General features: G+C 41.7%; 1 protein-coding gene across 3 annotated transcripts in view; it reads right to left on the bottom strand.

Moving 5' to 3' along the window:
- Window positions 1–12,166, bottom strand: part of nap1l1 (nucleosome assembly protein 1-like 1) — a 31,812-nt gene that overhangs the window by 18,305 nt on the left and 1,341 nt on the right. For all 3 annotated transcript variants that reach the window (XM_049566193.1, XM_049566191.1, XM_049566192.1), the window contains exons 2-4: window positions 6,658–6,696; window positions 5,534–5,622; window positions 2,260–2,362 (exon numbers count right to left, since the gene is read on the bottom strand). In XM_049566193.1, the coding sequence (XP_049422150.1) occupies window positions 2,260–2,362; window positions 5,534–5,622; window positions 6,658–6,674 (209 nt within the window). In that variant the 5' untranslated portion in view covers window positions 6,675–6,696. The remainder of the gene's footprint in view (window positions 1–2,259; window positions 2,363–5,533; window positions 5,623–6,657; window positions 6,697–12,166) is intronic.

Raw genomic sequence — 12,166 nt, 5'->3', positions numbered from 1 at the left:
TCTTTAAAATAGATTACTTGAAGGGATTACTCTGAACTCTAACTGAATGCAATGTGAGCAAAGTGTCAGTTTGACTGTACTGTTTTCTATTGGAATGTCTTGACTGGCAACTTTGACACACTGTTTCTATTTATTCTTGTTGCTCACTTTGAAGCGCCGCAGTGGACGAGGATGGGCTGATTCCTGAGGATTAAATGAGAAATGATCTACAAAAATCTAAATAAGGTTGCAGCTGGCTGGAGGTAGATCACCAGGGAGCTGAAATTTTCTGGTCAATGGCCATCGGTAATAACCTACTAGCTGCTGGATATATTGTAAGTCAGTAGATATCATAATATAGAACATGTGTTTTCAAAAAGGATTAGTAGGAAAGTAGGAAGATGGCAAATACTTGCTCATCTTTTAAATGGTAATGTCTCCAGTCAAGCGCAGAGCTGATAGGTATGTGATTTGTTTACATGGCGTGACAGAAGGGCTTATTCATTGGATTTAGTGCAGACAAAGACTGCTGCTTGTTTACCGTTAGGGCACAGTGCCCCTTGAAAGCTGGAGACCCCTCAGTCAACTGAGATTGCTTCAAGGTAAGCAGTCTTTTTTTTTTGCTAGAAAGTGTGCTGTGCCGTGCACATCTGGAGACATTTTGGTCCCCAGATTTTGCTGTGGAGTGAGCGCTCTTGACTTTCATGCTTCTCTTTGGTACAGAGAGCAGCGGACATGACGCAGCAGCCCGGAGGAGGAGAAACTCGGCACGGTAAAGCTCCAAGATAACATCATCTTCTCTCGTCTGCTTAGAAATGGTGAGTTTACAGCTCACAGCAACTTCATACAAAACAGTCTCTGACTTTTGTTTAATGTCTAGTGTCTGCCAGAAAACGTTGCTCATTTCCATTCTGTCATAGGCATAGTCAGTTTACTCTACTACGTGAATGCCATTGTCACATTGAACATCCTGCTGAGCCTGCTCAAATATTAAAAAAAGAATCATCAGATATTCAGATTGAACTCCCAAGTCTGATTCAAATGACATAATTCTGAGTTGAGTACAGCCCTGCTAAAAGCACTATGGGGCACGCATTTCCCAAAACAGACATTTAAAAAAATAAATCCTGCATCAACTATTTTTTTTCCCCTCGCTGATCGCCGCACACCAGAAATTTGGCACAATGCTGGATTCCCATCACCCCTGGTAATCTGTGGTGAAACACATGTTGAAAGTAACCCTCTCAACTCTGTGCAGGTCAAATGCCGTTAAAATTTGGCAGATAAACTGCTACCAGTTACCTGACACAGTGGCTGTTGTCTTTGAGACAGCAACGTGTAAGTGTCTCATATACAGGCTTTCATCGCTGCCTGAGCTCCTAGGCTGCGTCTGCTGAACATTTTCTGTACCTCAACTGAGCCAATCAAAATTAAGCTAAACAATGGCTGTGTCTTGTTAAGCTGCTCTACGCGAAGTGACGCCTGTGAAGCTGCGCCAGTTCTTCCTCTTGCCTCTCTGCTATTGAGATGATTAGTAATTGACCTAACGTGGGCTGAGACTTGACATTATCCTTATGTGAGCTGTTCGGCAGTACCACAATAAAAACCTGACTGAGGCCTGTGTATGGGCTCAGCCATTCAGTGGCAGGCTGAATGTTGGCTACTTTAATGTCTCCTCACCTCCGGATTCAGTTCTATCTTTTACTTTACTTTTTTTTAAAAAAAATCGCTGCTAAACATGAATATGACTGAACTTCGCTTGAACTTGATTTGCATAAAAGCACTGCTACTCAACAAGGCACATCCACCACTTAGAAAAGAAATTACCACGTAAGTATGTAACTGGCTCAAGCATAAACATCCACCTACCACCCGGGCACGAGTAAATGATTACAACCTACAACTGATAGCCCACAGCAACAGGGATCAACAGCAGGGTTAAAAAACATCCGCTGTTTAAGTTACTGAGAGTTTCACACTAAAAACAAATCTATTATCTGGATTTTATATTTCCTACTGTTACAGTTTTATACAAAAATGACAGATGAGAATGTTTTGATGGATAATGTAAACTATGTAATAGTGTTCACCAATATTAAGTTTCATATAAGATGCAGTTACTTCCATTAAAAACATCTTCCCTGCTTTAGAGTCCTTCCAGACACTGAACATCTGTCAACCACATTGCAGCTGATTCTGCTCTGACAACTGTGAGAGGGGACAAGCAGCACAAATGTGTTCCAAGATTAAGTTATCACCAAAAATAAGATTAGGTCTCACCTCTCCATGTACCCTGATGGCGAGCCGTTCAGGCCATCCAGCCTCTCCTGCAGCGCGGCCAAGATCTGTGGATTCTGCATCATCTGCACCGTCAGCTGACGAGCTGAAAAAGCACAACACATATATACAGTCAAAAGTGCAACGTGAGGACAGCAAAATCAATTCAGGAGCATGAGAGAGTTCTTTCGCTCATATTTTTGATGAGATTTGAAGTGGGAGGTTTGATTACATTAGCGCTCAAATTCATGTTGGGGACAGGAATCAGCAGCTGCACAAGGACACAAGTTTTATTTGTTTTAGCCAGGATTACATCTTCATCCTTCCTGCAATATCCGAGACATCCTGAGGTATACTGCACATCGCAGCACTGTTTATGTTTATCACAGTGTGCGAGTGGGGTGGAGCAGAGTACAAGAGCAGCTTCCTGTTCAGAGCATTCATCTCTCAGACACATTTTAACATGTCTGTTTCCTGCATATTGTGCATGCTGTGTGATTTCAGGTAAATAAAGGTAAACAGTGAATGGCCTGGCTGATGACGTGCACTCCGCCGGTGATGCATAGACACAAGAGGAGGCAGTCGGCAATAAAGCATGCTCTTTCTTTGTGCAACCAGACAGGTGACAGATGGTACGATCCAAGTGTCCGACACATTGCTTGCACCTATCAAAGCTCAGTCAGATCGCTGCTGGCAGGTGAGAAGATTAAAGAGATTGGAAGTCACTTTTCTCTGTTGGCACATCCTGGGCACTTTGCTTGTAATGTGTTACCAGCTAGCGTAGATCAGCTGTCCAAGACTCTGCATCCTGTCAAATAAATACAGCTCTGCTTGTCTGAATTCACACAACACAAGCTGTTGGCTTGATGCTGTGATACAAAAAGCTTTTTTTTGGTAGATACATCAGTAGAGGGTCAGCTACCACGGGGCCATTTGCTTTTTGAAGTGATAATATGAGTGTCCCCTGTGTTCACCAAACTCTGTCCCTCCAGACTACCATGCACTTTCTGATCTTGACTGGGCATATCAAGAGAACCGATACTTCAGTACCAAGCCCATGCTAAAATTCTGAAAATGTGACAGTAGTCGTTTTGCCTCAGTAACGCAGGTATCGAAGCTGCAATTCTTCCAGATAAGACTGGGCAGCATATACACCTACAAGTGCTCTAATCTGCTGTTAAATGCCAAAGAAAGAAGCAGCGGCCTACTAGCAGGGAAGGACACCAACAAATGGAGGATGTCAATGAGTGCAGCTGCACCAACGGCTCCACCTCAACGCTTAAAAAAGAAAGTTTTCCTGAGGCCAGCATATTTTGTTAATTCTTTGCAATGGGAGCGCCAAATATTTACACTTTACAAACACAAGCAGCTTAACGAGGTGCTTAGCGTCTAGTCTTGCCTGGTTTTCTGGTCTGAGAGTTGAAAATGTTCAACTTTGGGTATGACACTGTGCTTATCATTGTTGCTTTTAACCCAGTCGGCCAATTAGTGGAGGAGAGATGGGACAGATAGCCTACCGCAAAGAACTAGTGCTAAACAACAATGGAGAAATGCGATAATATACTGTAGGCCATGTATTGATGTATTTCATCACCTACAAAACCTTATGAACCCATATAGACTAGTCCTTTGTGTCTGAGGTGGATCGCAGTATTTAGTACATGGGATTTAGTGTTTTGCTGTTGTTCTAGTGGTGTCTAATTTGGTATCAACAATTAAGGAAATTTACTGGTACCGGTTAAGTCTATTAAATTTCTGGTATCATGGCATGCCTAACCTTAACCAAACATTTCTAATAATGACCCCCGAAAGGACACTCCACCCATAATTTATCCCAATAGCAATCTACCTGCATAGCTTGAAAGGCAGCTGCAAAACTTGATTTGCTTCTTAACAAAAGATGAATACTGCACACATCTTAAATCTACTCAGAATGAATTCCAGTGTTTACATATTTGCTCAGTAGTGGAAATAAAACTTCTTAAACCATGCGGTGTAACATGCAGTCACATCGGAGTCCACAGCAACACTATTCTAGACCACAGCTGCCTTTTCCTGTCCATGAGAAATCATCACACCCTTTCCAGTAACTTTTTATGCCGTCAAAGTGAAGTGTTTGCTCCTTTAAGATTGTGATTGATTATGACTTTTACCATGCTCCTGACACACTGCTCTACACAGGCCACTTGCATATTAACTGTTCCCTTCCTCACTTCTACTGACTCTCGTCCATTCCTGAAGCTGCACAACAGATGGTCATGGATTTTCGAATAATATCACCAGGGATGCTCGACAAAAAACCTTTTAATGTCTCCACCATTTCACCTGTGTAATGACATCAAGTTTAAAACTCAATGCAAATCATTACTGGCCTTTATTGTTGTTACTGGTGTGTTTTAGGTCCATAAATTGCTATCATATAATTGTACATGGTACATACATTTGCTAGGTTAAGGATTTGATACCAGTAACCCCAGGTCACCACATTCACCTACGCCTATGCAGGTAGAGCTTATATGCATCCTTATTTTCATGAAGTAGAGTATAATTCACACTGTGGTGGCAACAGGAATAGTCTCATTTTTTTAAATAACAGTTCACTTCACTGAATCTTAGGAGCTAAGATTTGTGGGTCCCTCGAGTTTGTTACTTGTCTCACTACAGTCTTGATGTGTGAATGTGTGAATGTGTGACGTGACGTTTCTTAAGAGTTTGCACTGTGAGGTTAATGTTGGCAAGTTGTGTATTACTCATGCATTTATAATCTCCCATCAGTTTCCAGGCCTCATGTAAAGCTTTCCTGGGAGTGTGGTCGCTATGACGGATCAGTCGCAGGCAGCCAGAACGAGCCTTCTTTCAAGTCTGGCTTTTAAAAGACCATTCAAACTTGTTATAAATAGACAAGGCCAAACAGCCATCTATATCTATCCACAATGAGCCGGGAGTAGGCTAATATATGAGAAACCGTCTGAATCATTTATTGAGCATCAAAGGATGCATAAACAGCATCGAGATCCCAAAATAAAATGGATTAGTGCCTCCCGGCTCTTAACTACAATTCAAAATCATGTCATGCAAATAACTCTCCTCAGTTTGAGTGCCAGGCAGAGGCACACAAAGTTCACACTGTTACTCTGCTACTGAAATGACAATTCCACACAGCTGATTCACATTAAATTGCATTTTAAAAACACAGATCTTTCGTCACTTAACTTACATCTTGCCAACAATTACACCATCAAAACCTGTATTGCAGCATTTTTGTAGACAGACCAACCTTTGCTGTTTTCATCTTCTCCCGTCTCCTCCTCTTCCACTTCCTCCACGTCCTCCATATCTGCCGGGTCCATCTCAGCCTGGTCTTTGCTGCTCGGGGAGACACAAGGGACAAAAGGGAAGGTCAGCCAACACACCAACACTTCAGACTGTTTGAGTGCACAGAACTAACACTGGCCACCAACTACTTCTGGCATGTTTCGGGTGAGGCTGCCAGCGACTTTGGCCACCCTGCCAGCTGCTTTGACAGGCAAACCAAATGAACGCCTCTCTAATTCCAAAAACATAATTGCTTCATGACACTGAAAAATTAAACTAGGAAACTTGTTTAGTTTGTAATTAACCAGAAAATAACAAATTCACAACTGAGGTTTCAAAGAATAAGCATGCAAAGGATTGGTTAAGTACTTGACCCTGAAAATGAGCAATAACCTGCAGTTCCACTTGCATGACTCGCTTCAGGGAACAATCGCTAGTCAAGAGGAGGAGCTCAATCTTATTCCCTGCCTAGACAGTTACAATTCAGCTGTTTCAACCAGCAGTAATCAAAACTGAGACTGCTTCTTTTTACCCATGATGCTGCTCCAAGCACTGAAACATGACACGGTATTTTAAGATGCAGTGCAGAAGAGCTCAATACTGAATACGACACAGCTTCACCAGCATGGCCTCTCATCCTCCTGTCAGTCTGCGGCACAAATGAAAATCAATGGCTAACAGTGGAGTGTGTGAGGAAGACTGCATCCAATCCTGTGTTGTGCGACAACCACTGAAACATCACTGCTGATAGAATGTCTTAACATCCATCACTCAAATGTTGCAAGGCGTCTCTTATGTGTATGAAACGGTCGCGATGTAATCAAAGCCAAGGCGTGGCATTCCAAACAGCCCTGGCTTTAGTAAACAAGGCTTTCCATTAGGACTCATCAAGGGAGAGCCTGCTGCACTGCCCCTTATGTGTTTAATAATGTTAATCTGACCTCGCCCAAATTGGTGATATCACAGCAGGTGTTTCCCTTTTAACTGTCAGCTTCAGGCACCACAAGCATTCGGCCAAATGAGGAGACAGGTGGCGGAGAGGCCAAGTGTTTGACACAGAGTAGCACTGGTGGATCATGTACTTACTTGTCAATGTCTGCCATCTTAGCCGAGTCTCAAGTGATGCTGAAGAGAGAGCAGAGAGAGTAATTAGTTTGGAAATACTGGAGGACATAAACTAATTAATTTTGACTAACATTTGACTGTCACCAGATTTGGGTCAGACAACATTTGCAAATCACTCCTGATGCTAATTTTAAGACGCTTCAAGTACTACTGGGTGATGTTAAAGTTAGCTGCAAAATGATGACAGTTAAAAAAGGGTACAGAAGGTTTTTTTAAGTAGTTAAGCGCAAAAACACTCCTGCAGCTGAGCCATTACAACGGCAAGCATTTCTTTGATATGCCTTCGTATATCATGACCATTGTTGTTGTTTTTTCAGAGTCATGGTTAATTTTAGAGATGTCCCAAGCTGGTATCAGGGCCAACTTGAGTATATTTCAATGCATCAGCATAGGCTAAAATGAAGTCGATCAAAATCTGATCCAATGCTACTTTCCTTAACAACAGCCAGGTTCTACTTTGTATGGAGTGTGGAAATGTGAAACACTATTTGGACACATTGATAACTATCCATTTTGACATCAAGGTTCGGAATATTCGTGAAGCTCTGACACTACTTATAATTATCAACACCCTGTGTACAAAACATTCAGGCAACCACCTCTTTCTCCAGTTGAATTGAAAGCATCGACAGCATCAGCTGACACTAATTAAATGTTATTTCTGTGAGTAACTCGCATTCTCCCGTTAATCTTTAATTCATATTATATCAATGGATTAAGCTAGGTTTGGGCGATATCACAGGATAGCAGGGTATTTAGAAATCCCCATAGTATGACTTTCAATACCTTCATAAATAAAGGACCGTCTTTCTATTAAATTATTGTATGTAGTGCACAGCATGCGCCACCAGAGGTCTCTGGTATCCGTTTCTACTGCTGGAAGAGGAAGCTGAGACAGACGTGATGCCGAAAGGTGGAGGGATAAATGACAGGACTGTAAACAGCTGGCCAGCAAAGGTACAGAGAGACCGTGGGGGAAAACTAAGTGAGGTAACGATTTATTTCGGCCGAAGCCGACTTGGTAATTGTTCCAAGAGTGGACTTATTCAAAGATTTTTGGGGGGCTTTTTGCCTTTAATGACAGGACAGTTTGAAGCATGAAAGGGGGAGGGAGTGGGAACGACATGCAAAAAAGGGCTGCAGGCTGGAATCGAACCCACGGTCGTCACAGCAAGGATACTGCCCCTGCACATGGGCTACCAGCTCCACCCACTGATCCGCTGGGCACCCCAGGAACAGTGGACTTACTAACTGGATGGTAAACAGTTACAGTTTGGGTGAGTTTTGAGTCTGAATGAAGTGTGATGAGTTATGAAGAGTTTATGAGGCAATTAAGCTATTCTCAGGTCCATGGCCAAGAGGAACGAAATTCAAAAGGTTTATAGTTGTATCTCTCTATTTAAAAAGGAAAACGGGTGTCATGAGAATTTAACTTTTGTTAACATTACTGTGAGTGTCTGTTGTGTATTTATTAGTCTGAAGAAGGTAAAAGAGAGCTTGCGAAAAATAGCAAACTCATCTGGTAGGTGGGGGAATTTCAGGAAGGTATGAAAAATTCGATACCGCCCAAGCCTCAGACCAGGACATCCAGTATTTTCAAGTATCTTGAATCAGATTAAGTAGGCTACAGCTATACCAACAACCTATTCCTAGTTCTTGATACAGTTGAGCACCTGTTAAACACTACACCTGAAGGCTTACACACTTTTCTACACTGGTATGAATCTTGCATTATCACCTTATAAAGGTTCTGGCATACACACCAACCACAGGTGAGGCTCTAATTTCTAATCCAAATAATGTTTCCATGCAATGTGGTCACAAAGACCTTCAGACATTCGAACCTACGACAAGAGCAGACAAGATGAGACAGGACCTGTTTGTTTTTCAGTCCCCCCCCCAAAAAGAAACAAGGTCTAAACCAAACCATGGATTTGGAGAATCGTTACACCCCTGGTGGTGATCCACCCTGCCTCTGTGATAATGAATACAAATACAATGAAAATGAGCATTACAACTAATCCTACTCCTGCAAAATACCACTGTGTGTGCTCTACCCCCATCCAAGAAGAAATGCATAAAAAATGCATACAAACAGGAACCTATGCAGCAGTCAACAACACTGAACTGACAGCCTGCATCCGAAGAAAGATCAAAGCAAAGCAGAACACTTGAAAAAACAGCAAGCAGCTCTCACATCAGCGGTACAGAAACATTCCTTTAAAATGTAAGCTGCACCTAAAAAAAAGTCTGCCTGTCTTTACAAAGAGTATAAACTAAGTTTCCCCAGAATGCAGGCTGACTCAGTTCCTATGCAGAGGTCTCCTTAGAATATTGGGGCTTATTAGAAGTGTATCATGAAAATATTCTGCCCATTTTAAAACTAGGTGGTACAGTGGAAAAGGATGCATTGCCCTTATTGTTCCATTCTATAAGGAAAGGCCTGCAAAACCAGTAATTACACAATGAGTAACCCATAATTATGACGACCTCACTTTCCTCAGTTTATCACAACCTTTCCTTTGAAATAAACTTCCTGCTTTCAATAGACAGTGAGCATTTTTATTAAGCCTGGGTTTGGATAAGTTGGGCCACTTGCTTATAAAAGAAGTACTCTTCTCGGTCCAGACAGGATCAACCCTGACTGTGACTCACCCACTCCTCACCTCTCCCCGAGCCTTCTTCCCCTTACAGAGATGGATTACCATGGCATCCTTTTTAAAGGGACAGATAGGGGAGACTTGCAGAGGCGATCGGGGCCCATAAGATAGTGAGGCAATAGATCATGACCTGGAAGTGACAACGGTGTCAAAACTCACAATCGCTAAGGTGGCTGTAACTCAAACCCATAGCCTTGTGGTGCTGGCTTATGGGCGGGGGAGAAATCTGATTTCCAGATGTAACAGTCGTACTTTCAGGTCATTTGAGGTAGTGGAATGTGTTGAATAGTAGCATCAACCAGAGTAGATCCAAAACTAGTTAGGAAAATTATGTTATGTTAGGCTAGCCTTAAATATTGGCAGCTTCCATCAGTGAAACATGCGGTCACTACCAATCAATGTAAAAACGTCAAACACCCAGACATGTGGTAAGCTATGCACAGGACGAAGGATACATGTTAAGTGTTTGCTATTGCTCACCTGTCTTTCACTCCTTCAGGGAGTTTTTCTCTCAAATATGGGAGGGTCGATCGAGGTGCGGTTGGGTACCAACCAGTACCATTGGATTTTGAATTACAGCGGAAAATAAGCTCTGTGGCAAACAAGTTTATGATACTTTCAAGTGCAAATGAAGTTGAAAAGGAATAAAAACCAACGTTAGTCATGTGACTGTGTTGTAGTTTGCTTATAGCCTAACATCGCCACCACATCAAGGCTGTAAAGCTGTGTTCAGCGTGATGACGTTCTGTAGTCTCATTTAGCCACTCGTTAGCAACTGTTTTTTTAAAGGACACTTGAAGGCTTCAAAAATTGTGAGCAGGGTATTTAATAATGTATTTTATGTTGTAGAATAAAAAGTGAACATCTCTTAAGCTTGTGTTAATCACAGTGCTTACTTCAGGCAACTAACTAAAAACCCACTGACTTTGAGACGAGGGACCCAGGAGTGCTAAAATGCTAACTCATTTCTGGGTTAAGTACTCATTTCTGCATCAATGTATTTGTCAGTGAATAAATGCTACAACTCCCAAGACCCAAGCCAAGTTCCCCTGTCTTGCCCTCGCACTGCTTAGGCACCGGTATGGTTTGAAAAGTATCATTTATGCACCTGTAATGCTAAATACAAGGAAGAAAATCGCAAGAAGACCTAGCAACACTGTTCCTGCGGTACCCCCTGGAACTCTTATAGGCAGCAGCTGATTATTCCACAAAATGCACATACCCTCATTTCTACCATATCGCCCAGTTCCAACCCAGACTCACATTAACATAAAGCAAATCTGGTACCACCGCAGCACATGGTCACTCAAAAATCACCTGCAGCACACGTGACTCTGATTTTAATAGGGTACAGCCTATGGCAAAGGTCCCTAATCCTGGTCTTTGACTGCCACCCTCCTGCTTTCATCCACCTGTCATCCCAGGGGTAGATCAGCCCTTACTAGATGGTGACACTTTAAACAGAAGCACAGCTGTGGGTCCCAAGGCCCAGAACCTCTGGAGTCACACATGCTCAGAAAATCAGACACTGAGATCAAACTGTTTTCAAAGAGAGTAAACAATTTAAACTAAAAGCAAGAGGCTGCCTTTAAGATTTTTTTTTTTTTTAAATGAGGACAGATATACTTTCAGCAAAGCCATCATATCATCACCATCTCGCTATATATTAGCTGTCCTACATTCAGCTAATACAGCAAGATTATTCAACTACAGAGCTGATGTGACAGTTCACCCAGCTCTGAACAAAGTCACGTGGCAGATCAAATTGTTTCTTCTGCCATAAGGGGACAACTGATGGAGAGAGCAGCCTGTGTGTTGACTCTGATTTGTGGCTTTAATCATGTCCCATCTCTCAAAAGAGAGCCGCATTCTGTCATTTTTTTTAAAATATGAAAATACACTTTAAAGCTTTCACTTCTTAGTCAACAATGGTCCAAATGAACAAAGGCACATGGAATAATAAATGCATATATGCCCCATATCACACTACAGTAGCTAAGGTAAGATGACACCCCCCACCCAAGCCATCATGTATTCTCTATTATGCCAAATTATTGATGGGAAAGTACTGTAGAAAGCTTTTAGCAGCAGCACACATTTTTCAAATATACCGTCACTGCACAAAATGTGATGTCAGGGTGTTTCAAGCTAGGGTCAATACTTGTTTGTAAATGGATAAAAATAATTGCATGTTAACATATGGACAAACTGCTCTACTAGGAGACGGGTCTCGTATTTTCACGCAATGTAGATGATGCCTCGAAGGAGTTAGGAGTGTGTTTACGTCATGTGTCACTGTAGACGTTCCTAGAATACCTGTACATGTTATCTCTGAAACATTTTGGCATTTCAATAGGGGTGGGAATCACCAGAGGCTCCACAATATGACATTATCATGATACTTAAATGCTAATACAATATTATTGCGATCTTAAATGTACTGTGATATGCTTAGTACTATGACAACATATTGCAGTATTTTGCAAATTATGACCTTTTTCAAATGCAAATTATATCCCCAAACGAAAACTACTAAAGTTTTCAGTCTGTTCATCTCACTTCCTTTGTGTTTACTGCGGCAAAATGTATCCAGTGGACTAAAAAAAAAATCAACTGATTCCACAGTCTAGTGGGCTACGAAAGTTTAATTTGTATTGTAAATAATAATTCATATAACAATAAAATCAATACTTAGGGTCTGTGTATCAATATAATATTGCAATACTATCCTGTATCAATTTTTCCTCCCAACCCTACATCCCAACAATGTAGATCATGTGAAAAGCTATCTCATGAGTTTAACATCAACA

This window comes from Epinephelus fuscoguttatus, linkage group LG22 (assembly GCF_011397635.1).
Source record: "Epinephelus fuscoguttatus linkage group LG22, E.fuscoguttatus.final_Chr_v1".
In the NCBI taxonomy this organism is placed as follows: Eukaryota; Metazoa; Chordata; class Actinopteri; order Perciformes; family Serranidae; genus Epinephelus; species Epinephelus fuscoguttatus.
Note: the sequence above shows the minus strand (reverse complement) of the source record. Positions and strands in the feature narration are given on the sequence as shown.